At 49.0% G+C, this 26,875-nt stretch overlaps 2 protein-coding genes across 3 annotated transcripts in view; one reads left to right on the forward strand and one right to left on the reverse strand.

The window, feature by feature from the left end:
- The first annotated feature begins 1,286 nt into the window (after positions 1-1,286).
- Positions 1,287-17,289, forward strand: F9 (coagulation factor IX). The gene is made up of 8 exons (XM_037408093.1): positions 1,287-1,413; positions 4,527-4,690; positions 5,035-5,059; positions 6,898-7,011; positions 8,768-8,896; positions 11,011-11,249; positions 13,474-13,591; positions 16,545-17,289. Exons 1-8 carry the CDS (start codon positions 1,347-1,349, stop codon positions 17,090-17,092), a joined length of 1,404 nt encoding a protein of 467 aa, XP_037263990.1. The 5' UTR covers positions 1,287-1,346; the 3' UTR covers positions 17,093-17,289.
- A 102-nt stretch (positions 17,290-17,391) lies between these two features.
- The window catches only part of MCF2 (MCF.2 cell line derived transforming sequence), a 62,531-nt gene continuing 53,047 nt past the window's right edge, over positions 17,392-26,875 (reverse strand). For both annotated transcript variants that reach the window (XM_037408091.1, XM_037408092.1), the window contains 2 exons: positions 25,400-25,500; positions 17,392-20,733 (listed from right to left, as the gene is read on the reverse strand). In XM_037408091.1, coding sequence (XP_037263988.1) covers positions 20,693-20,733; positions 25,400-25,500 — 142 coding nt within the window. In that variant the 3' untranslated portion in view covers positions 17,392-20,692. The remainder of the gene's footprint in view (positions 20,734-25,399; positions 25,501-26,875) is intronic.

Consider the following 26,875-nt stretch of genomic DNA (forward strand, 5'->3'; position numbering starts at 1 on the left):
ACTGTAGCCTCATAGCACCTAATAGCTCTCCAGCCTGGGAGACGCAGGCACATCCAGCACCAAACGTACCCTGCGTCTCACCCGGCAGCCTTAGCCTGCTTGTGAGCCTCATGGTGCTGTGAAAAACACTATGGGATTCCCTTGCATTGACAATAGCAGAATATCCATCTCACTTTGCTGGAAACTTGTGAAACCTGCCAGCTTTCCTCTTCTAGCTCTTCTGCTTTAACAAGCCATCAGAGCCTGCCAGCCTCTTGCCGCTCTTCTGAAGTACAGTAGTAGAACTAAGCCAGTACCAAACAGCACCAGCAGCACACTCAGAAATGGAGTTCTACTTTAAAATGCCTCTGACGGGACCTTTTTGTAGTCAGGCAGAGCACTGCAAGCCCCAGTTTGCACGGTGCAATGGTGGGTTTCAGTTCTGCCCTGTGCCCGGGGAGTGGGGACAGAAGCAGGTGTTGAGGAACGGGTCATCGGCAGAAAGCCCACAAGCCCCCCGCAGGGTGGGATAAATGATTTTGGCCCACTTTCCCTACAGCTCCTCAAGGAAGGAGGTAGGGGGGAGATTTTTGACATTTCCAGAAGTGAATGTTTCATTTATATTTTCACAATATTCAGTATTTTCCCAAAAGCAATTACTCACCTTGAAATGGCTCTTCGTATTAAGGGGAAGTCAGAAGAAGTGAAGAAATGGGTTTTAAAAGTTGTAAGTACCCTATGGTTTCACATGAAAACTTACTCTTTCCTGTGTGAAAACTTGCTTTTTTCCCCTATTTCCCCCATCTTCCCTCTCCTTCAATCCACTCTGTGTCCAGTGTGGATGAGGAGCAGCCAGTGACCCTGCCTGGGCAGAGGCTGCCCTGCTCCACGGGTGCCTGCTCCCCTAAAGGAACCATCAGCCCCAGGGCCACCTTCAAGGGAATTGTGCTGGCTCTTTTGGATTAAATGTGGACTGTGCTGAAGCCTGTGCAAATGCTGCTGTGTACTTTCATACGGCCAACAATATCACCTGGGTAGGTATGGTAAATGCAGTGCTTCAAAGAAGTTCATGACGCTGAATTCATTTATTCTTGTGCCATGCTCAGCCCCCAAAAGTGGCAGTAATATCCTACAGGGGAGGAGATGAGCCCAAGGACTGCAGCTACCTAGCAGGTTTCTTGTACGTGGCCGTGCCCCCTCCAATAAGACCCGCGTTGCCATTTCAAGCTTCAGCAATGGCACATCTGGGGAGCTTAAATTAAAGGGTTACCCAGAGTAAATAAACAAGCACTTGCACTTTGGAACTATTGACTGAGCTCCGCCACCCGAACAATTTGTTAGCAAGAGGTTTGGGCAGTGGGAGGAAGATGGCAAACATCCTCCTTGTACTCTCCATTTGTCTTCTGGGAGCTTGTCTGGGTGCCGAAAGAACAGGTGGGTTCATTTAAAACCTGGCAAGATGTTCACTTTTGGGTGCAGGGGGTTACTGACACAGGTGAAGTGACACGGTCTGTCACTTGACGGTGGACAGCTTGTGCAGTCTTATAGAGGTGAGAGCTCAGAGGGATTGCTGCGTTTCGTAGCTCCTCTTTTTGAAGCTCCGGTTCTTTTCTCGGGAATGAAATAATAGTTTTTATGCTGATTTTACACAGAATGTGTCACAGGGATTAATTTTTAGAATGGATTTAAAAAAAATATTTTTTGCAGCTTTTAAGCCTTCAGCGCTTGATTCAGCCATTTTAGAATGCAGGCACCCACACACAGAAGGAAAAAAAGGGGAGAGCATTGCTGGTGGAATAACATCCACACTGCTGCGTGTGCCATCACTTTGTCCTGGAGTACAAACAAGTACTCACATCCATAAATCAGTCATTGGATTCAGTACTGCGAGAACAATTCAAAGCCAAAACCAGCATGAATTTAAGACTAAGATGCAGCCAAAATTGTAGACAAGATAGAACAGCTGATGGATGTGGGCAATCACACATAGTAATGCAGGCTGTTGCTTGATTTATTTGTAGCAGCAACAGTTCCAGCAGAGGTTGGTTCACGTCCAGTGCGAGTACTTGTTTGGTGCAAGGCTGGACTTTCTTCTTTCATTAAAACATTGCAAGTAACATGTTCAAAAAAAAAAAAAAAAAAAAAAAAAGCCTCTCTCCAAAATGTTTGCTTAGCAAGGAAAAGTGAGCAGAACTTTGTGTTGGGATCACCGCCCACCCAGGGGTACCTCCTAGAAAATACTATACTCAGCTGGCAAGCCAGGTCTGTCCCACAGCCCCTTGGCCCAGAGACCCACCTCACTCCCTCCGATACTGGTTCAGAAGTTGGCAAGTCGCATGTGAGCACATTCGTGGTGTGAGGATGGTTTCCAGCCAGGGTGAGTACCATGCCTGTGACCCCACGGAGCCTGCAACCTTCAGTTCAAACCAAGTATCGCTTGTAAAGCAGCATGTGGGATCAGTAAGCAACGGAGAAAGCCTAGAGGGATCTGAGGGAGGCAAAGCTGCATTCATTAAACTGAGTTCTCTCCCATTACACGGGTTAATTACAGCAGGTGCCTGGCACAACCCACTGGGAAGAGATGGAGGAGTGGGTCTAACGCGGCTGCTTTGCTTCACGCAGGGCAATGTGTGGCTGCCCCACATCGGGTTCCCCGGGCACGAAGCACATGGAGACCCCAACAGCCTTACAAAACCAAGGAAGGCTGCTCCACCGTTCCCACCTGAAACTCTTCTGCCCAGCCTGGGGACAAGCTGGAGGCTGCAGCCCGTGCCATGGGGAGAAGGGGACAGGTCTCCAGCGAGGCTGTGCACCCCCGCAGTGCCACCATGCTCTCAGCACCTCGCTCGGCAGAGCAGGCTCGCTGGGGGATGTACATTTGTGTCCCACACATAAACCACCCTGAGCTGGGAGGGGACCAGCCACCCCACAGGGGCTGCAGCATTTGAAACAAGCCTGGCTTCTTCAGAGGCCAGTGCTTTACCCATCAACATCTACTGCCAAACAGACTAAGGTCAGGATTTTAATGCACTCCTCCTTTTTAACCAAAAACACACCAGCATGAGGAAGGCGGAGGTGCAAGCTTGCTGTACATTGCAAAAACTGTTAGTTCAGTCTGCTGCAGAGAGATCTTTAGGTGCAGGGGCTGGTTACACCATCAGCGGCATGGTGTAAATCAGAACAATCTACCTGGGGCTCATGAGAGTTCAACAAACCTGATACTCTGCGGCTTGGGAGGGGCTGGGATCTGCTCTGGATCAAGAGCAGCAGGTAGCCATGAGAAGGAGCGAGTGGCTGGTACTTGCACCTCACTCTCCTCTGCCCACCTGGCTGAGCCTGTGCTCTCCTTAACCAGCAGAGGGGCCAGAGCCACGGGTGCTGGAACCCCTTCCAGCACAGAGACCCTAGATAAGGGTCCACGTCCAGAATGGCCACCAGCAGCTCCAAGAGCTGCTCTACCGTGCCATCTGGTGACAACAGGGAATGTGGCTGCAAGTGCCAGGAGGTGGCTGGGGCTTGAGGCTGGGGAGGCAAAAAAGCAGGAAGTTCCTCTGGAGGAACAATTTCTTTTTTAGAGTGGTGGGATGGGGGAAGAGTGCTCAGCAGAGGCGGGGGTCTCCGAGGGGTGGGTCAGGAGCAAACACTGGTAGGTGGCTGCCACAGGAGGGCTGCTGCTGCTGCCCCTGCCGATGGGACACGTGGCCCTGCTGGGAGAGCATTCACGGTACCACCATGATGGGACTGCACGTCCTTCTGTCCCTCACCAGGCAGCCACCATGGGAAGGCTGGTGGCCACTGCAGACATCCCAGCTAGACTGTGGGTCCCTGCAGCACCAGCAGCTCTCTGCTGGTGGTGCCTGCCCAGGCACTTGGTCAGCAAGGTGAAGGAGGATGCCCACCACCTCGTTGACATGATGTGGTCCAGGAGGTGAGGAGGGCTCATGTCACCCCTCCTGCCAGCAGGAACTGGTGGTACCCCAGCACATCGGCAAGGCTGAGGAGCAGGGAGAGAAGCAAATGGCCTGTGGCTTCCAAGGGCCATGGCTGCTTGCAGAGGCAAATGGCTTTTCACAGCCAGAACAGGCAGAGGCAGCTAAAACATGACAATTTCTGTGTCCAGCAAGACCTCACCAAGCAGCAGCATGAAAAAAACGTATTATTTCCTCCTCTCAAATAGCTTATTCCGGTCTGTGCATCTATGACAGGAGACAGTCATACCATCCACTTTAGGGTATTTTAAGCATCAAACTTCAGTGCTCCTAATCACCCCCTCACCATCAGCCATGTCTGTCTATTGACTGCTTTGACCCTTGGCTCTCCAGATTTGATCCTCTGAATTGCACGTAAGTTAGACACCAAAGAAACCTCAAGTAGACGATAACACTCCTGAAATGTCCCTGGCCATGGGGCAATGGGGGCGGGGGGGATAAGGGGGTGAATGCAAGAACGGGGATTGCTTTCTAGAACAGAGCCGGGACAGCCCATCCCAGCTGCACCACATGATGGCACATGCTCCTCTCTAGCTCCTATTTCTTTTCAAATTGCAGTCTTCCTCGAGAGCAAAGAGGCGAGCTCGGTTCTGCACAGGCAAAGGCGAGCCAATTCAAACAGGCTGGAAGAGGTTATTCCTGGGAACCTCGAGAGAGAATGCATAGAAGAAAAATGCAGCTTTGAAGAAGCCCGAGAAGTGTTTGAAAACACAGAGAAAACAGTGAGTATCACTGCTGCAAAACGGCAACACCTCGTTCCCCCCAGTCTGCACCTCCAGGAGCCTTTCAGGCCAGGCAGAGGGGGAAGGAGAAGTGAACAGCAAGGGCAAACCTGCAGGGGCCAAAGGCAGCAGCTACCGTGCTTTATGATATCGTTATTTTGTGATCCATCAGATGGGCTGGGGAACTGCTTTAAAGGTTTGTTCGTGACCATTGGGATGACGGAGGTGGTTGTTTTCCTGCAAGTTTTTTGCTTTAGCTTTTGAGTCATCCCTTTACTGCTTCAGTCAGGCAGTGCCCAGAAATTAGAAATCGAAAGAAAATATATTTTTTTTTTCCTTTGCAGATGGAGTTCTGGAAAACATATATTGGTAAGAGCTGCTTTTTTCATGTTCAAATGTATAATATTCACCTCTCAGTGCATAAGTAGCATGATGTTTATTGAAGCAAATTTATTCCAGCATTCAGAAACTGTGTTATGACAGAGCTAGTCAGAGTCACGCACCCTAAATCCTGCAGCCACCCAGCCTGGGCCTCTCCCATTTGTAAACAAATTGCAACCAACAACAACAACATTTCCTTTGTTCAAGCAGGTTTTTTGAATAAACTTCAAAAACCTCACAGAACAAAACCAGTTCACGCAGACCACTGGATCCATTCAGCCCAGGTCCAGCTCTGGGCTTCTAGTTTCACCCATGGTACAGAGTAAAACCAGACAGCAAGAATTAACACCCCTCCAGCAAACAGCAAATGTTCTGTTCTCAAGCAGAGATCTCCAGCTAAGGCACAGCCTCGCGCAAGCACAGCGTGGATCCCTAGAAATGCCATATTAAAGTGGAGCTTCAACGTGCTCATAGCAAATGGCTGTTTCCAATTCACACCAGTGGCCCCAAACCCTTGCTTCTCCACCATCTGCTTTCCACCATCCATTTTCTCCTTTTCAGCCTCCACCCCCAGCGACTCCTCAGCCCCTTACCGAAAAGATTTCAATGCCCACCAAAACAATCTGAAACTAATTTTAAGGGCCTTTCAATAAATGAACTGCTTTGTAGATTGGCAAAGCACCCAGAGCATCTCACTAAAAAGCCTTAAATAATTCAGATTATTCAGTCCAGACTATAAAATAAAAAAAAGTTACATTTTCACTGTAGGACTGTCCTCCGAAAACCCAGCTGCTGAAACTCAGCACTGCATTTGTTTCCCTGCCACTCTTCAAAAATAACGAGCACCATATATTTCCCTATCACCCAAAGTGCCTGCTTTACTGTTCCGCTTACAAGCTGCCATTCCCAACGTGTGCAGCCTGCAGGAGATCACCCCTCGCACAGCACCCAAGTGGTACCAAGCCCCGATTGCCCTCACCGGGCAGCAATAACCCCGCAGCCCCCCCCTTACATGCAAACCCCAGCACCACCCCTTAGGCAAGACACCACCGTTTTGTCCCTGTTTGCAATCTGCCTGTTGTATTCCAGCCCGTTCCTGAAAGCACCGTTAGCAGCCACACTTACTGGTGGGACACAAACAACATTCCCCTTCCTCCGTGCCTTTGCAGAACCATTTCAAAGCGCATTTCCCTGTAATTTAACGTCACTGAGTCACTCCTCCAAGGTGTTAGATCACCAGTTTTGCAATGCTGGGTATTTTTATTAAAGCCTTAACTTCTGAGCTGTAGGCAACTGTGAAAATAAAAGCCCTGACATATGAAGAAAAATCTAGGCCAATTCATAGTAGCACAAGATGTAGAAAGAACGAGTGACTGAGGCTCTCAATCTAATACACGGAGAGGTCTCCGAACCCTAGTGGACAAGCCCAAACCTTCAGAGGACAAAGACAGTAGCGCTAGAATGATTCAGATTAGGAAATCCTAACTGTTCTTGAGGAAGCAAACTTTCTATCTTTGTCTAACTTTTCTAACGAGGGAGACTGAAGAGGAGTTCTGCTGAAACGGGTGGAATTAACACACAGGGGACGGGGCACCTAATCAGGACTCGGTACGAAGCACCGCTGCTGACGCTACCCCGGTGCTGAGGTCGGCTGTTGTGCACTTGGGAGCCAGGATCTGACTCTATTTTCCATCACAAAGAAGGAAGGTGTGCAGTCTCTTGCTCGTCTTTGACAGGAGGCTTGCACAAAACAAGGCTCCAGTGCTTAGTCGGCACCAGCCGTGGTGGATGCTCATGTTTGTTTGTTCTCCTGTCTTCTCTCCAAGATGGAGACCAGTGTGACCCCAATCCATGCAAAAATGGAGCCGTTTGCAAGGACGCAGTAAGTTCCTATGTGTGCTGGTGCCCAGCTGGGTACGAAGGCAGAAACTGTGAGATAGGTACGTACCGGGGGCTCATCCTGTGGGTGTTCTGCCCTACTTGAAACCACATCAGATCCAAGTGGGTGCAGAGTTCCACCCCACTAGGGGACAGTTTCAGACATGTTTTGCCTTGCTGTTAGGCACTACCTAAACGTGCAAATTCAGCCTGTTGGCAACAGGATTACAGGGGGACATGCCTGGGGATACAGGAGCGGATGTCTCTGTCCTCTCCTGTCCTTGGTGGAGCCCCAGCTCCACCTCTGCTGAGCACCGAGGTGCCCGCTCTTACGCAGGGTTCAAGAGAGACACAGGCTCAAGGTCTTTTGTTTGGGCACGCTGCGGCTGCCAGTGCAAATGTTGACACAGAGACCTTCCTTTATCTCCCCAGCACAAGCCTTTCCGGGGCTGCTTGTCAATCAGGGGTGACATGCTCACCTGCTGAAAACGACAGTTTTCCACCGACCCCGATGGGGCCCCTGTGCTCTCAACCCCTCCCGTCCTTTCCCCACTCCAGGCTGGGCAGCAGGTGCTGAGCAGGGCAGGATTATCACAACCTCCTCTCAATGGCACTCTGCTAAATTCATAATTATAATTATCACTAGCAACCTTGATTCAGAAGGCAAACAAAAGGCAAATATTTTCCTGATGGGTTGAGGAGTTTATGAAAACCAAACAGCTGATAATTTAAGCAAGTGGGATATTCAGCTCTTATATTTATGATATAATCAGGGGCTGTGCGGCTCACATAATGTGCTAGACTCACTGCACTAATAAAAGATTCTCTTTCTAGTTGTGCTTCTGCTCTGGCAAGAGAGGAGTGTACGTTAAAAAGAGCATTTCAAAGCTGCATCAAATTTAAATAGTCTCATTGCAGATTTCTTGTGGAAGTGAGACAGGAACAAAAATAGAGCTAGAAGTGAGGCGTGAAAAAGAGCTCTGTAAAAATAGTAAATGATGGTATTAAAATGGCTACAGGAAGGGAGGTGTCCTTGAGGAAGTAGGAGTGGAGTTAATCTGCTGTGAAGTTATTTGAAAACTCACTGAGAATTAAAAGGGCGTCTGCGGATTAGCGGTTTCCCACCTCCAAGAGACGGGGTTCCCACCGCAGATGAGTGTGAGGTGGGGTGGGAGAAGACACACACAAGTCACGTGAATCTTGCTGTGCCTCAGGTTGGGACGCGTTTCATCAAACATCCTGCTGAAACGGGTCTTCCACGTCAGGCTGCAATGATTTATTGGTATGTCAGGAAGAGCATATGGCTTTGCTTGAGGTTTTAAATCCAGAGCCCGGCAACAATCCCGGGACAAAGCCCTTCTGGAGTTCAGAGTTTGTTCCCACTTGACACAAGATGTTCTCTGCCAGCATCCACAGCAGGGCTGGATTGCTGTAAGCGCAGGGCAGGAGGAGAGCAGCACGACGGCAGGGAAATCACGTGGCTTGTAACCAAATATTTGCAGGAGTCCTTTACGGTCAGGCTGCCAGATTTCAGGCAACATGCAGCTGTTGGAGGCAGGACGCTGTGCCAGGGCCAGGCAGGACCTCTCACAGGGCCATTCTTCAACCTGCCTTCTCAAAGAGGTGCCCCGTGCTCCTTCGTTATGAGCGGAGACATGATGCGGAAGGAGAACACTCCTTGCAAACAATCATCCATTTTCCATAGTCTGGGACAACCAGAGTGGGTTATAGGCTGAGCCCAAAGGCCCGAGTCCCAACAAATCTCTGACCAGTTGTATTTCAAAAGAGTTTTCACAGTTTCATTTTCATTTCTTTCAGACTTCACCTGTGCTATTAAAAACGGAGGCTGCAAGCACTTCTGCAGGCATGACCCACCGCAGAAAGTTGTGTGTTCCTGCGCTGCTGGCTATAGGCTTCATGAAGATGGAAAATCCTGTGAACCTACAGGTTGACTTTAACGTGTTTTTAAGAGATTTGGGTGAAAGTTTCCAAGGTCTTGTCCTGGATTTAGCTACATGAACCTCACAGAAATGCAATCTCCTGTTGGAAACCAGCCCTGTTTTCCTGGTTAGCAAACGTAAAGAGCCTGACCCTGCACTTTCCCAAGGGCAGGTGTGGGGTCAGGCTTGAAGGATGCATTTTGAACACACTTTTTAGCCTAGTTGGGTGGAGAAGGAGGGGAGTCGTCCAGGAATTTGTTCACAAGGCAAATGCTCATTTCAGATGGCTGCTCGCACAGGCACCTCTCCCACCTGCAGCTGCCTTATATTTCTAGATACGGATCAGTAGTTTTCTGGAGGCAGAAACGTGATATTCACCTACACCAGCATACACACTGGTGTCCAGCCAGCCAGAGCTCACTCCTGTGTTCTTCCAATAGGAGCCACTATTTAGTTACTGATCCTACATAGAGGATGCTCAGGGCTTTTTCAGAAAAAGACAATCTTTCTTATTGTAAATACTCCTGATTGTCGGTTTGATGGCTGGCCCTTACTCACTGTCTTATAATTACCTGAGCTGGATGGCAACAAGTGAAGCTTTGTGGTGATGCAGTCCTCCCAACAGTGTGCATCTGCACACAAAGACCCTCAGCAGGAACTAGGCTGTGTGGTTTAGCTGTGGTATTGAGTGGGGTGGAAGGGAAATGTATTGCTTGAGGCTGCAACTTCATAAAGGGCTAAAAAATAGACGGTTCCTGTTACATTCCCCAACTTCACCTCACTCCTGGGCTATTACAACACCTCTAACTACACCAACATGTGCAATCCCAACCTACTGCAGCACGGCAAGTTAATTGGGCATCAACATCTCAGAAGCACATCTGGCAGAGGAAAGAGGAGATCGAGTCGAGAAATATTTTGCCATCTAAGGTCAATTTAACATTTGATGCTATCACAGTTCGAACACCTGAGAGTAACAGATTTGCACACCTAAGCTAGCATGCAGGCACCTGCACAGGTGAGTTAGTTTCTGAAGGTCTGATAACTACAGCCAAGGATAATTCCAGCTCCTGAAAGTGCTGACTTCCAGCAATCAGTGTAGGAAGTATCTTAGGCTGGGAGTCCTGTTAATGGAGATCATTAAGAGCTCAAGCCTGTGTTGCCCAACATGCTGTATCACTTTCACTGGACCAGAAAGTTTTACTGTTAGAAATAAGATCATCTTTCAGGTTGGGTAATTGTCCTTCCTGCAAAAGCTTAGCTTTTGTTGGCTCTGAAACATTCATTTCCTAGCCTAACCTCACACCTCAAGGATAGCACTTTCCATCACTCAACACTTATTTAAGCCCTATTCCTAAAGTGGACTGTATTAAAAAGGAAAAAAATATCTCAGCAGGCCACACTTACATCTGATTTTACACTGATGTTTGTTTGCACAGTGCTGTCAAAAGCTTTTCAGATGAAAGACAATGCCTGATGCTATTTACTATTTCAACTACCACTATCAGCAGGCATTCAGCGCACACTGCGTAGGAGACAAATGGGAAGAGCTCATCTGAAATGAGCCTACAGATGAGATCTTCATTAACAGAGAAAATCTACAACTCTAGAGTTTATTAATGTTTTCCTCACCTTGGTGCCAAGCAGGATTATCTGTACAATTGGCAGATATTACTTCCTGCCCTCTCCCAGCTGGACTTTTATTGTTCTGGAGTTCCTTGCTGTAGAAATGTCAGCCAAAGGCCCGGCTGTCCTCCACAGCAAGCCTCCCAGGTATGCAGCTCAGCATCCCGTGAGATAAAGGCACAGCTGCACTGTCCTGTCGGACGTGCACTCTCGCACAAGCTTTATTCTTTTTAAAAGCTGTTCAGATGTCATTTCTAAAGCCCAGAAACAATTCCTGCTTTTGCTGCTCTTACACATTACCTGCACTGCAGCTCAAAGGCACAGACATCTGCTTGCATCAGAACACACAGCCGGCGCATGGCCCTGCGTGTTCCGTACCGGTCCCAAAATAGGCAGCTGAGACGAGGCAACGTTTGCCTCCTCACTGCTCCTTTGATTGCTGTAACCCTCAGCATGATACGCAGCCAGTCGTAACCGTGACTGTTTCTCCCCCAGTGCCGTATCCCTGTGGAAAGATCACAGCTCCTGAAGCGAAGAGCAAGCTCACCCGAGCCATAAACACCTTTGAGCACTGGAACATCACCACCGATAATGACGACGATGCTCATGACGAGGTGCTCGATAACGTCACAGAAACCAGCACCGCCGCCACCACGAAAATCACACCGATAATTAAGACGGGCACCAGAGTTGTTGGTGGCTCAGACAGCATGAGAGGCGAGGTGCCTTGGCAGGTACTGGCCATTTCTGCAGCTCCCCTGTCACCCCAGCAATCGCGCTCTCTATTCATTTCCTTCTGAATGCAAGACCATGTTACTTCTACACACCCACAGCCCATCTCTAAGGTTAGTTTAGCAATTGTTCTCAAGTCTAACAGCAGCACCGCTTCATTCAGTTCACAGTTTTATGCCACAGCAACAAAACCTGCCTCGCTGGGGGTCTATGTGGCAAAAAAGCCAGCAGTCAGACCACAGCAGCTTTAGCTGGTGGGGCACAAAGGACCCAGTTTTGAGCTATAGCAACAGATCACCCAGTAGTCCATGAATTTACCATGATTAAGCTGAAGGCTGAAGGGGTCGAGCTCTGCAAGGAGCAATGCAGATCATTTTTTAGCTCCATCAGTTGCAACAGATCCATGATAATTTATACCAACAAAGGATCTGTCCTTGTATGACTTCTACCGAATCCAGCCGCTCTTTCTTTATCCAACTTGCAACATCCTAGTCATCTCTGCCTCACCAAGAATGACATCAGAGGCGAGGGGGGGCTGCAAAGAAACCTCCTCCAGCCCACCACGCTGCAAGTACTTTAAAATTATTGTCAAAAGAAAAGTTAGCTCCTAGCTTGGATCTTTTTCAAAGTCATCTACTGCCCTTAAATTCTACTCTGACTTCAGCAGGCACAGAAATCTCAGTGGCTGAGAGTGTGAAGTAATAAATCCAGATGAGGTTTTAGAAATGGCAAATATCTTTCAGTTGCAAGCTCTGGCACAGACCGGCACTGGTGATGTCAACGAAAAGCTGCCCGCACAGGGACGTAAATGCCCATTCACGCAGATCAGCCAATCCTTCTGCATCTGCTGAGGGAGAGAAACAGTGAGCAGGGTGTATGTAGAAAGGTCAGGAGCAGGCATCTGCCCTCCATTTCGGAGCTAAAAAAGCCAGCAATGTGCTGGGGACATACACGGCCACCAGAAGCAGCAGCAGGAGGTTTGTTGGAAGGTTGTGTTTTGTGTCTGAAAGGAAGAGGCCGTACCACTGCCCTAGCCGCGCAGAGCTTTCTGGCACAGCCTTTTGTGGGACAAACCATAAGCGATGCTGGCACCCACCATGCATTCACAGAGAGTCAAGAGGAGAACCAGAAAATTAAATAAGAGAAATTGGTATCCATAAAAAAAAGTAAATTCACACGTTACAAGTTCGACTAGTTGGCTGTGCTCACAGAGACCTTTACCTCCCTAGGCACCCTCCAAAAAAGATGTGGTTGCCCTTTTGCCAGCTGGCAAATGAAGATGCTCAACATGCTGGGATCCAGGCAACAGCCAGGAGGGGTGCTCCCTTCCCCACGGGGTTCAAGGTGGTTGTGGAGCTCAGATCCCAGTGATGGGTCTTATGAACCATGTCTCTGGTGGCTCCGCAGGCAGCCTCGCACCTGCAGGCACGTGTGGCCACTGGGCTCTGTGGCGCAGCAGCCCCTGGCAGCCTGCGCTGCCCTCCCGGGGATGGTGGCATGGGCTGGGGCAGAGCCCATGTGGGACTCCATGGAGGGGGGTGGCTGCAGGCACAGAGGCACTTTGGTTTATTGCCATGGGGGAGCTTCATCCTCTGCGTTATGGACGCTGACCTCCTTAAAGTGCAGCCGGCTCTGCCCAACGAGGCATCAAACGAGTAAATACGTGAGAAGTATAAGGCAGATAGACGGTGATGAGCCACATCACGTGAAAGGAACAAAATGGGTGAATTATAAAGAAAACCTTCTTTGAAACACAATCCTCCGAGCCAGCTGATCAATTTAATTAGAAGTTTTAGCATAAGGGATGTCCTGGGTTGTGCTCCATAAGTGCTGAGGCAGTTAGATGGCCAAATGAAATGGGTAGTTGAGATTTTGTCCCTAGCTAACTAGTTAAGATTAGTCACCAGCAAAACAGTTTTAGGATGCATGGGCAGAAGTGGTTATATTTCAGACGCTTTGAGTTTTATGTGGAGGTTTATGCCTTCCCAGCCTGGCAGCAAAGGGAGAAGCTCAGCGGGGCAATAATACACGTGCGGGGCAGTGCTGGCCACCCTCTGCGGCAGGTGGAGAGGCAGGCACTCCCTGAGGAGCAGCATCTCAGGCAGCACTGGGTCTGTACGGCCTAAAAGTAGCCTTGTCCTACAGCCAAACAAAACCCCTGCATCTCACTTCTCTTCCCTGCCTATTTAACAAACCCACAGGTATGATTTCCTTCTGCTCCCACAGGTTTATCTGGTGGACAGCCAGGGCGTGGGCTTCTGCGGCGCATCCATCATCAATGAGAAATGGGTACTGACGGCGGCACACTGCCTGCAGCCAGGCGACGACGTCACCGCTGTGGCAGGTGAGACCCTCGGGCAGCGCGGGTGAGGGATGCGGGCAGGGCTAGCACTGGCCAGGCACAGGGCACTGCACAGAGCCCTGGAACCCATGCCACCATGATGGGCAGCAACGTGGCATGAGTTGCTTTGAGGCACCGAGGCCCCAGTTGCAGATGGCAGCATTTCAGCAGCCTGGTCCCCTGCAGGTACCACCACCTCTGGTGGGAGCGGTGAGCTGGGTCTGTCCTTGCTCCCAAAACCACGGAGCTGCCGGACCACGTTGCAGACAGAGCTCAACCTGACCACAGGCAAGCACACCTGAGCCAGAGAAGACCCCAGGCTGCTTAAAAAATCTGTTGAGTTCAGCTGAGATGCTGCTTCATGAGCTTGTGTGATGGATTTTTCTCTCTGCTGGCCATGCAGGATTTCTGCTCTTCTTGGGGGTCACGCTAAGTTTTCACACAACTCTCTGAGAATGAATTTGTGTGGCTGGCACAAGAGGGGCACCAGTAACCTGACTAGCTCCTTGCAAGGAGATGACTACTTTTGGTTCTAACTTCTTTAGAAGTAAAAAGAATTTATGGACTGAAGTAGACAAATGGGGCTGGCATGCAGGAAAGCATGCTTTTACAGTAGGGTCTCTGGGGACTTAGGCAGGGGCAGTGTGGCCAGACTGCACAGCAAGTGTTACTGCTACTTTACAATACAAATGTTAACTCTGCTTGAAAAAAGGGTTTTCCCCCCTGACTCGTGGAACCCAGCTGTTCCAGACTGCCCACTAGGCAGCCTGCTGATAACAGCATGGCACCTTGGCAAGCATCGTGGTGCCACATTTCACAGCTGTGGCAGAATCAGCTTCTCCAAGTTATTTGTTTCCCCTTGTATGAGTATCGAGTGTAGGAGGGTTACACCGGTGGCTACAGGAGGGGAACACTGACATGGTTAGTAATTGCCACAAGCAGCGCCGAGAGGAGGCATGGAAGAATCATGCTTTCTGTTTAAATGCTATGAAATGTATCAGTGGCAAAAATGACATTCTACCTGAACCTCCAAGTGCTGAGTTCATGTCTACAGAAACAAGCTCATCAGGAGGGCTCCAGCTGCGTCTTCATCTTCCACGTTACTGCAGCTGAGCTCCTGGGTGTGCCTGGCCAGACCCTGGGGACCCAGTGCCATGGGGCTGGGCACCACCTGCCCCGTGCTGGCAGGACAACGCTCACAGCTTGCACACAGCATTTTTTGCTATCTACTTTCAGGTGGTTTTGCTGGAAAGCCCAGCACAAAGCCCAGCCTTGCACCTGCTAACATGAGAAAGTACATGCCCAGCGCAAAAAGAATCTCCCTCCAGAAAACCACATTTCCACCTGGCAGAGGTTTTGCATTTGCTGCACCTGTGTGCAAACTGTCCCTCCTTTCAGGCTCTCTCCTGCTTGTCACCCACCCTCTCCATTTAGGATGCGTTACCAGCCAAGTCCCCTTGCACTACCTTCCCACTGCTCTGCAGCACTGCTGGGCTTCCAGGGCAGGACTTTGGACAGGCAGCAAGTCAAGAAAGCAAAACACATTTTTTCAGGGCTTCAGGGACTATTGAATTTGTGCCTGTGCTATGTACAACATCCAAGTCCTTTACGTCCATTCACGCTCAATGTTCAGCTTTGTACATAGAACCCTGGGAGGCCCAGAAACTGATAGCAGGGGGTGGAAGAAGCATTCCCCTTCCCTGTCCTTCTTTGCCTCTCCACTTCAACCCCTGAAGCATATTTTCAGATCCCCGGCAATAGTAAGCAGCCGTAGCATAAGAAAAACCTTCTGAAAGTCTCCCCCACATCTGTCTCGCACTTACACTGGAGAAGCACAGCCTGCGAGGCAGCTGACGTTCACACTCCGCTGCAAAGAAACCCTCACAGAGCACATCAGCCACCAAAGCTGCCTCCGCCAGGCACCAGCATTAACGTGAACACAGAAAGCTGCCTCACCTCTCTCGCTGGGCTCCGTGCTGCTCCTCGCAGGCAGACGCAGCAGACACAGGACACTGCCAGGGCCAGGAACGCTGCAGATATTGTTTAGAGGAGATCGTATATTCTGGAGATTACAGCAAAGCATGTAGAAATACCGCAGCAGGGGTTAAACGCGCCCTGTGTCTCTTGGGCTGCAAGAAAGCGAGGGGGGAAAGTCATCCTGCTCTTGAGCCTTCAGCACAACCAGTTCACAGGCAGGAGAGGGAATTCGGCTACAGGCAGAGCCAGGCGCTGCCCATTTGCCAACCCAAGAGCAGAGAACATTTTCCCTTCCCTCTACCTGTTACACAAGCCGGAGGGGAGGTAATAGGCTGCCAGCAACTCAATCACAGGAGCCTGAGGCTGCCGGCAGCACCCTGCATCATGAGCAGCTGAGCCTCCCGCGTGCGACAGGCACCCAGGGGCACCTGGGAGCACTGGGGGGGGGGGGGGGGGGCATTTGTAGCCCTCTGCACTGCATTCTGCATTCTGCCCCATGGTTGTGTGGTTTTATAATAGAGAAGTTGGGTTTCTTTCCACCAATAAAGGACTTATTTTAAACAAAGATTTTCAGTTTGAGAGGCTTTCCCTCCTTTGATGCAAGGGCAACATCCCCTTACATCTCTTTGAGGGTGCTCAATCCCAAAACAGCCACGCTGTTCCTAAGCTTGGCTAAACCATCTGGACCTTTGGCACTTGACTGGCCGGTGTGTGCCTGGTGTCACACTTTGGGGTTCAGGTTCTGCCAGCTGCAGGGACCCAGCAGATGCTGCTGTGGGGGAACCTCTGACACCTCTTGACAAGGAGCAAGCAGCCTTGCCAGCACCAGGCTCAGAGCAGCCTGCAGGCTGGGGCACACAGTGCTCATCCCTTTGCAATCACCTGGTGCGGCTGGTATCGCATCGGGGTGGCATCCTCAGGGCACGGCCGCTGGTCTGGCCACAGAGGGGTCCAGCCCAAGCCACGTGTGTCTCTGCAGGTGAATACAACACCAACGAGGAAGACAACACGGAGCAGCGGCGTAAAGTGGTGAAAATCCTTCCCCACCCCACGTACAACGCCACCATCAACAAGCACCACAACGACATTGCCCTCCTGGAGCTGGACCAGCCACTCAGCTTCAACAGCTATGTCACCCCCATCTGCCTCGGCAGCCGGGAGTTCACCAACACCCTGCTGAAGCATGGGATGGGGACGGTGAGCGGCTGGGGCAGCACACTCTTCCGTGGCCGGCCGGCCACCATCCTCCAGATCCTCAAGGTGCCCTTTGTTGACCGGCCAACCTGCCTCAAGAGCACCTCCACCACCATCCTGCAGAACATGTTCTGTGCAGGCTTCCCAGCCGGCGGCAGTGACACCTGCGGGGGTGACAGTGGAGGTCCCTACACCACCGAGATTGAGGGCACCTGGTTTCTCACGGGGATCACCAGCTGGGGCGAGGAATGTGCCAAGCCAGGTAAATATGGCATCTACACCAGGGTCTCCAAGTACCTGAAGTGGATAAAGGAAATCACGAGGCTTACCTAACCCGCGGGAGGTTACGCCACGCTGGGGTTCGGACTGATTCATTGAAGAGAGACCACAGAAATCTATGTGGTTTTTCTCAGAAATCATTGCAATTTAATAAACATTTCTAAACGAACCAATTTCTGCTCTTGGGAGGCAAAAGTTGAGAGAATACCGTGGAAATGTAGTAATAAGGAAATAAAAAGCCCTTTTAATTACCCGTGACTACATTCCTGAACACACCGGCACTGCCGAGATGGTGTGAGTCCCCAAATCCCAAAGGCAGGGGCTGCTGCGGATGAGCTGGGGCATGGTTCACACATGGCCCGGGCCAGCGTGCCACCAGCATTGCCCACGGCTGCTGCACAGCACCACAGGCGAGGGGAGCCCAGCAGGCGCTGGGTGCCTTGGGCACCGGCATCCAGCTGCGGCCTCTGCAGCAGAAGCGCAGGAGGGAGGTGAGCACGCGGAGCATTGCACCCCCAGTGCTCTCATCCAGGTGTCTTCACGTGAGCCGGGCTGGGATGGATCATGGGCAGCAGGAAATGCTCCTCTGCTTAAGGATGGCACAAAATTGGCTGTATAAATGACCTAAAATCTGTGTAAAACTCACCTAAAGGTAGTAGCAGGCTTTACACTAATGATTTCTGCTGATCCCTGTTCGGATTATAAAGAGAACTGCTTAGTGCTCATTACCTGCCCTGGTCTCTGTATTAACCGTGTTATATTAGAGGCTGCAGCCACAGACGTGGCTGGTGGTGATGGAGGCAGCGCATCGCCCTTCCCAGACGACCTTGTGGGCTGTCCCCGGACTACAGACAGCATGGGACACCCCAGTCCGAGCAGGTGGCACAAATCTTGTTGGGGGTGCCTGCCCCGTGCCCAGGGTGGGCACTGGCACCAAAGCACAGGGACAGGGGGGTGGCATCTTGGGGATCTTGGGCATCTTGGGGCAGAGGTCCTCTGTCGGGCTGATTCAAGTGGGCTTAATTTAGTTCCCAATTTCAAAGGAAGGGAAAAATTCCAAAGGACAGGAGGTTTACCTCTGATCAGTGCTGGTTCGCCTCGTATCTCCTTCCACAGAAAACTCCAGGGGTGCATGGGGAAACAGCGTGTCCTTTGGGAACCACGCCGTGGTGCCTGGCACAGGCAGCTTGGGCACAGGCTGCAGGCACCACGCACAGGACCACGGCACACCCCCAGAGGCAGAACCCCGCTGACAGGGGTTCTCCTCCTCCCGCCTGGTGGGATATGCCCCCAAGACCACCTCTCCCCCCATGCCACCTGCACAAGGGCTGTTGTTCCCAGCACAGACCCCGTGCACCCACCCATGAGTACGGCCCCATGGCCCCCAGCCCAGAGGTGCCTCCGGCCCCATGCTGGGATGCAGGGGAGGCTGGTGATGGAGACACCCCCAGCCGGGGCAGGGTTTCAATAGCTGCTATTTCAGACATTGGTATGAGTGCTACGGTGCCTCTCCCAATTTCAGCTTCTTGCTAATCACAGCGGCAATAACTGGATCATCTGCCGCTGCTTATTTTAAAATCAAAATGCATGTAAGAAGGTTATATTTGTTCTAAAGAAATAAAATAAAACGAATACTGTGAGAATTATATTTTTCTCTAGTTAAAGCAGAGGTGTCTTTGGACAGAATTGCGTATTCTCATATGAATTTATTTAACAAGTTTTTAATCTTTAAATATAGATTTAACACATTTTTTTACAGGTACATATACAATATAATTCATTTAAACTTGCAGTCAGAGAAAATTCTCTACCGTAATTTATACATATACATTAAGAGCCTAGTTCAACAGCATACTTAAGGTAACATACCATGTCGTGTGCAAAGTTTCAAATGTTAAAAATCTCAGACTGTACATTCAGATTTGCAGAACTTATCAACCTCATAAATTAATAAAAGCTTAGATTTAAAACTATGGAAGACAAAAAAGATTAAAACCATTTAATATGCAATGTGTGCTATGTTTGAGACAAATATTTACAGTTGTACCTCAAAACGTGTACTGTTACCACAATAATTGTTACCACTATAAACAGCCCCGACAGTAACTTAAGACACTCCTATTCTTCCACCTGGCAAATGCACTGTGGCCAATTTTGAATTAGACTGAAATAATCTTCAGTGACTTAAAACCCCTCTGCTGTGATTGCTGGTGGCTGAAGAATACTGGGATCCTTCTAGGTCTTGCAGTGTTGCTCAGTTCAGACGCAGCTGGCCACGCTTTTGAGGGTGTACGGAGGGGGTTACCCACAATACCGGCCACCTGAACTGGAGAAGTGCCCATCACTGCGTGCCAGCATGCTGGGGAACCCCCCCAGGCAACCACAGCCACCAAGCAGGTTCGACAACCCCTCCATACAAAAATGGCCACCAAAAAACATCCCCCAAACCCCGGTATGTTTTAACTGAACAACTTGGGACTGTGTCTAAGAATCCACGGTTCACAAATCGAAGTCAGATCATCAAGGTCCCCCTTTAGTCCACAGTATAAAACATTTCATTTTGACGGGACAGAGCAAATTCATTACCGCATGCATAACACTAGTAACCCTGCTCTCAACACAGTCAGATGCTCTTTGCACACATCTTCTTAAAAGTCAAACCACCTGTACCTATGCTCTACAAAAGCAAAACTAGACAAAGAAACACAAAATTAAATTATGAGTGTTCAGTGTTCTCTTTTCTTTCTCAAAAATTCAATAGATACATTATTGTTAAAGATGCTGAAAAGTACAGTCTTATCACAAGAACATCCTTAGTGCAAACATGGACATTTAACTTTGATTTATGGCACATGTTCCAAAAGTACATACATTTAATGTAAACTTCAACACTTGCTAGATACAGGTTTCAGCCTCGGGACGCTTTGGGACCCTAAGTGATGAGCGACAACCCTGAGTTGTCAGTTTGACCTGATCCAAACCTCACTGAAATCAACGGGACTGACCGCCACGGGCTGCAGTCAGACCCTAAGTGCAAAAAGAGGATCTTTAACGTTATTGCATCTCCGCATGTGCGTCAGCCAGGTAATGCTCTTACAGAACATTACATTCACACAGCTGAAGTAGGTATTTAAGACAAATCCATCCATAAAATCAATTAAGCAGGACATACAGCTTCTTTGTTTTTTTGTTTGATTTTTTTTTTTTTGGGTTGGATTGTGGTTTTGGTTTGGGTTTTTTTGGTTTACCAAAACTCAACTCTTTTATTTGCAACTTCAACAGTTGTCAGCTAATAAGTAGGTAAAGCCTTCAACCTGGAGAGGAATTTTCAAGCATCTAAACAAAGTGTCAGGAAACTGCAGTGTACTTCTCTGATGAAACGTGATGGATGTCATGGAAAAACAGCAGGTGAAATTAATAAAATACTGTACTTTCCATAGGAGAAACAAAAGAAAGAGCAGAGAATGGCTTCCTTTATGACTATGAGAAGCTGCTTAGGACCCCAGTCCTGTTCAGCGCAGATGAAGCTGTGGAGGTCTGTGAATGTGATGAATAGTACAGGACAACTCCAACTATTGTGCTATTTCTCTGTAACACTTAGTTGAAAGCTTCCAAAGAGCATCGAAAATAGGATGCTACCAGTTCACCCTTAATTCAAGGGGAACTAAACTTTCTCGTGTTACACAGGCCAGCATCTATAAAGTAATGAAGAATGATGTTAATATTAAAGCATCTTATACCAAGAAATACATTGTTCCCTGTAATCATGTAACATTTTGTATAACATAAAAAAGTAAGTGCGCTCCTGCAGTTCTCCCTAAAAGTTGAACTCCCACTAGCTCCAGTGAGAGCCTTGCCTAAGGCAGGACCACAGGGTTTGACTCATTTCCATCACCTACCACTTGATTATCACAGCGTGGCCAGCTGATACCTTCTCTAGACTCCTTATTTTGTCAGGTTCAAAATGGTTTTCTACAGCACTACAAAATAGCTGTTCCGTGAAGCTGGCTGGCATCACAGGTTGTGCAAGGAGACCCTGCTTTACGTTTCAAAGGCCAAAAAGAGATCAGCGTTACCTTTAATGGACCCTGCGTAAATACAAAAGCCTGTGGCTGCAATCATTAAAGTGCATAAGTAATAGTGCAAACAGCTGTGCTGCATCTGCAAAACTACAAGTGGCATTTTAAACAGAATTTAAGACAAAACTTGCACATTTCAGCTAACATGCTTATGCCAGCCTGCAAGAGCTCAAGAGTTCGGCCACATATGTTACTCTCATCGGGCAGGTTCAAACCACGTGGCCTGGGGAGCCAGGTAAGGGGTTGCCTCAAGCTCAGCACAGTCGAGAGGACGATCCCCACCGCCCTGGCCAGCAGGAGCAGAGGGCATGCAAGCTCGGTCCTTCAGGCACTACCAGCAGGGGAAACCTTTACTCAGCTTTATTGCATGAAGAGCACACATAGGGGATCCCCTTAAGGCTTAGAAGAGATAATTTGGCAAGTGGGGTGTTAAAACAAACTAGGAGAGGGTCTGGGTGTAGAACAGGAGCCTGCATCCTCCTTAAACCAAGCCGGTATGCGTGCCTGCCCTGGCACAGAGCATCCTTCCATGCCTGCTCTGAACGCTCCTTGCCTTTGGGCTCCAGGCAAATTCTGCCGTACAACTGTTCTGCTGTTTAAGAGAATTCGGAAGTTGTAGCAACGTTTCTTAAATATATATATTTATATAAAGGCATTTATCACCGCTTCCGTTTTTCATTTTAATCCCTCTTTTTATTCAGGCTACTCGCTCTAAAAGCAGTCTCATGCAGCCTTCACACAGCGAGTGAGAAGTGGACACTCGCCCTTCTCTCTGCCCAGCCTGTAAAGGTCGGGTGAAAAACACTGTGGCCCCATTTTGCTCTGATGTGAAAACTTGGGAGCCAACAACATGTTTCCTTTTGCCTGCATCTGTTTACCACTGCTGAGAGAAAAGCAGAGCAGGGACAGAGCTCAGCCTCGGCGAGAGGGGCGGCTGCAAGTGCTGCTGGACACCAACACTGTCACCGAAGCGAAAACGAGTCACGCAGCAGCTCTGGGGGATGGCAAGGGCCTCATTTCTGCTCTCCCCGCTCTCCCTTTGCCATGCAGTGGGTGCTGCAGCGCAGCCAAGAAGCAAGATGCCTTTTCCTTCACTGACACAGATGCTGTCAGTGCTGTAAATCATGATCTTTGGCACGTTAGCAACCAGGGGACTTGCAGAAATGTTTTGTCTCCTGCCCCACCGTGGAATAAGAGTTGGGATTGTAACGCTGCAGCCCTCACCTTCCCCAAATGTGTGTCTTGCACAAGGGAAATGAAGAGATAATCTTGACTTTTATATGAATTAGCAAGGAGATGCAAGTCAGTTGACCAGGCAATACCTGGCTGCTTTAGCAAGGCAGCTTAAACTAGCAACACATGGGTAAACCTCAGCAGTAGCTTTTTCCTGAATATTGCTTTTTCCTGAGCAGAGCCCTCCCCTATTTGAGATCTGCACGTTATCACCTGTGACACAAAACTATTCCTACAGCACACATAAAAGCATCCACCATGGATTTACGCAGGAGACAAAATAAATCTATTCAGAAAAAAGCAGCAAGGACTAAACTCAGAAGTTATAGCTAGAGGCATAGCAGAAGGAAAACTGGTTTTCAAAGTGACCTCCAAAAGCCAGCTGTCTTCCTCCCCAAAAGCCTCCTGGCTTGTACCCAGGCCAAGATTTACAAAAAGTTTAATAAGGTTTCCCACACGCACACATTTGCAAAAGAAGAGCTGGACCAAAATACTTGCTCTATCAACAGTTACATGGCATCGCCAATAGTAACCACTCATCTCTAAGGAAAATCACCTATGCAACCATGCAAGGAAAGGATGCAAAACCATCTGTGGTTTTGTTTGGGTGCTGCGAGTTCAGCTTTGCAGGCAGGCTGTGCCTGCGCAGGCGGGGTGCTGGAGGATGGTGGATTTGCAAAGCCAGCAATGGTAGGGAAGGGGGGCATGGACCACACACATCTGATGACTTAAACTGGGCAGCAGAAAGTTCCCTGTAACTTCATTATGAGTTGTACTGGCTCAACACTGGAATAATTAGCAGGAGGGGAGAGGAACAGCTTGTAAGCGTGCAGGCATCAGCCACCCTGTGATGGGAGGTTCTTGTTAGGGCCACATATAAATCTAATAAAAAAAAAAGATGTTAAGGTAAGGGAACCATTTAACCTATTCAGCTAAAGGCTTTGCTGAAAAAAAACCCAAATCCCAGATCCGTATGACTTCTGGTTATGAAATTCAGTGACAGGAAATACATTTTTATTTATTGCGGGGACCTGGAGCTGAGCAGTATCAGAAGCACTACCCCCGCGAGGGGCAGGACTGCCTCCCCCATCCGAGTGGCTGACTCCACCACGCTCCACGCTCCTGGCGGCCCCACAACATGTTCATCAAGTTTACCCTGCTTACATGCAAAACAGCATTTCAGCACAAGCAGCTCATCACATGTGAGGGTTACGGTGCTCCCTCCTGCCCCTACTTTGCTCTGCAAGCTTGGCCGCCCAATTCTCCCTCTGCTATACTGGAGCAAGAGCTCCATCTTCTGAAGAAGCAGAAAAGAGCCCAGCCCTGAGCAGTCTGGTACAGTCACCTGCGGTACAAAATGACCGGTCCACAGAGGAAAGGGAATTGCTAAACGTAAAGGTACTGTTTGAAAATCAGGTTTCAGAGTGAAAGTACATTATACCTATAAGGACACATCACTGAAAAGCTCTAGGAATAGCTCTAGGAAATAGCAAAAAAACATCCCACATCATCCTACAATATTGCCTGGAGTGCACGTACAATTGGAATCATGCCCAGTGACTGCATACATGAACAGCAACAGCAGGAGAGAACAAAGTTAATCGTAACAGGGAGAACAGAGCCTCAGGGCCACCACTAGACCCTGGCAGCAGGACTGCAAAGCACCTGGGCAGCGGCATGAGGCTCACCAGAGGAGCTTTCTGTGGTTTTGCCTTGTGAAATTCCCTTTAGTTTGTGCTCGGCGACTTTGCAAACCAGATGGTTTTGCATCTGGAGATGCGAGTCTGTTAGCTTTGGGGGATATGACCACTTGCAAAGCAAACCAGTGTTCAAAGTTTGCCGGCACTGTATTTTCAAGATGCATTTGTGGCTGGAGAAACCTCCTGCACAGGCTGCGGTGGAGGACCCGGCGACATGCACTAACCAGACTTGCTGAGAAGACAACACATGGTGCTCCAGGGTAGGAGCATGCCAAGGGCAGTCCTCTCAGCTGCACTGCTAGCCCACTGCCAGCTGCCCCTTCGGTAAAGCCACAAAACCTCCAACCTATGAAATTCGCCTGCCCTGCAACAAACGGGATAAAAAAGTATCTTCCTGCATAGGAAGGATTTTACTGAAATACACTGGAAATCCATCAGGAGCTGACTGTTACTATAAGCCTTTCAGAAGGCTTCCTTCATGGTCACCAAAACAATAGATTTTGACAAAAAAAGGAAGTATTTATAAAGAAATCTACTTGCCAAATTTGTTTCATATGGTTATAACTAGTGTATTTATTTTTTTTCGGATGGACTGCATCTATGTGGGTTTCCTGAGCTGCTCCCATTGCAAACCCTGGTCTCCCATTCCCAGTGACATGGTGATGAGGCAAACACATGGAGTGGTGGATGCTGCGTACATGGCAAGGGCGACAGGCTGCTCTTAAGGCATTTTCTTGTGTTGTCTGTTACGCTTCCCTATCTATTTCTACGTACATTTATGGCTAGAAGACGAGAAATATGTTTTCTGAGACTAGAAGCCTCCTGCCAAAACCTGGTAACCTGTTTATTATAAACTTGGTTCTAACAACGGATTAACAAGGAGGCAGCAATGAGGGCAAGAGGTTGCAGAAATGAAGTATTGCCTTAGAGTGCTGGGGGTCAGGCCACGACGCCTTTTGCAGCAGGAGGAATTTCTGCCTAGGTACCTCCTGTTCACACGGGGTTTGAGCTATAGCAGCGAGGAGGCAACACAGTCCCGGGAATCCCTCTGTCAGACTCAGACTCTTCTCCCTGATCTTCTACCCAGTGCTCTTGCAAAGAAATCTATGTTTTTAAATGCTTGGGTTTAACTTACTAGTGCCTGAAGTCACAGAAATGTCTTAAGGTGTTGACAAACAAAAAAAGCTTAATTTACTACTTTTGCGGGTTTTTGGAGTAGCTGCTTGCTTTTTTTTTTTTTTCCTGCAGAGGCATATGCAGCCAGATTTAGTACATCAAGTGTAATGCAAATGGCTTAAAAGACCTGATTGGAGTTATGAAATATTTCTGCTAGGCGTGCTATATGATACCTGCGACTTTGGCATTCCGAAATCTGCAGTCACCAACTACTATCTGCAGACTGTGGACAGGAATCCAGCCTTCTTTTCTTCTGTTTAGGTTTTTCACCAACCTTGGAATGACAACGGCATTAGTAAAAGAAACAAACCAACCCAGCAGCAGTTCCATACGGGCAAACTCTACACAACTGTCAGTGCAACCAACAATTTGTTCAAACCAGGGAAGCATTTGAACTGGAGCAGGGCATGCATTGAAAATATTCTTCCCACCTAAATTTAGGTACCTAATTAAAAACCTACATCAGGAGCGCAGCTACCTTGGGCACCCCTCTAGGCAGTGGAAAGGAACAGAATGCTCCAGAGCATGAGTTATCCCACCTGAGACTTCCAGAGATGCCAGTTTTCCTCCATTGACTACCGATGGAGCCAAGGGCAACTACTTGCCTCACTTCTTTGCTATTAAGCTAGACTGGTAAGGTGAATTTAGTCAGGGTACTGTAAGTAAATTCAAGCCAAGACTTAGGCAGCTGGAAATACTCATGCTCATAAACAACATCCCTCTGTCTCACCCATGCAGTGAAGTTTGTGCTAACACAAAAGTTTGGTGTGCAAAATCTTTGCCTGGCACTGACTGAAATCACTGTAAGAGGTGGTAAGCATTCAGCAAAACTGAGATGTTTTACACCTTCCTTTTGCTAACAACAAACCAGATTTTGAAAAAGGCAGTTGGACTAGATGATCATTGTAGGTCCCTTCTTCCAACTGAAATATTCTGTTCTATTCTATTCCAATTGCCCTTGAAGTGCAAGGGCTGTAGGTGCTGGCCAGGAATCCTCCACGGGGCATTTGTGTCTGTGCATTTATGGGCTAGCGCCTGCACAAATCTGATCCAGGTTCCTTGTAACACCACCCTTCCCACATCCCGAACAAGGCATTAGCACGCTACACTCTCTCCTACCGAGACTCTGGGCTGGCTGATGAGAGCTAGTCAGAAATCAGCCTGGAAAGGAAAGGCAGCCAGAAATCTCAGCAAATTGCTGCAAAAATCAGAAAAGAGCGTGCTGCTCTCCGAGGCAAGGGAACTAACGGTTCAGAAGGCAGAGGGCTGGGTATGGTGACTTCCCAGGCAACACTCCCAGCCAGGAGAGAGCCGGCTGCAAAGCGTTATCTCGGAGCCACAGTTTTAAACACAACAGAAAGATGGTTTACAGCCATTAACCATTAACACTCAGACAGCTGTCTGAGGGAGGGAAATGTCTTACAGTTACTCAACAGTGCTATTAATAAGCCCAGAGGAACTGAGCCAACAGCTGAGCTGAGGTGGGCAAGGAGCTCTCGCTTGAAGCGCCACCTGAAGCAGGCAGAGCATGGCAAGCAGGGTGGTGAAGATGCTGGCAAAGCACGGCTCACCCAGGCACCCATGGCAAGGCAAGTCCTGCCACGTTGTCCCAGGCCAAGCCAGCACGTATGGCCTCTAGTCATAGCAAG

This window comes from Falco rusticolus, chromosome 14, assembly GCF_015220075.1.
Source record: "Falco rusticolus isolate bFalRus1 chromosome 14, bFalRus1.pri, whole genome shotgun sequence".
In the NCBI taxonomy this organism is placed as follows: domain Eukaryota; kingdom Metazoa; phylum Chordata; class Aves; order Falconiformes; family Falconidae; genus Falco; species Falco rusticolus.

Excerpts from the sequence above, each read along its gene's own strand:
- F9 (XM_037408093.1), top strand. The coding sequence starts at position 1,347 with ATGGCAAACATCCTCCTTGTACTCTCCATTTGTCTTCTGGGAGCTTGT. Across the intron at positions 4,691-5,034 it reads TTGAAAACACAGAGAAAACA|ATGGAGTTCTGGAAAACATA; the intron begins GTGAGTATCACT and ends TTTCCTTTGCAG. Across the intron at positions 8,897-11,010 it reads AAAATCCTGTGAACCTACAG|TGCCGTATCCCTGTGGAAAG; the intron begins GTTGACTTTAAC and ends TTTCTCCCCCAG.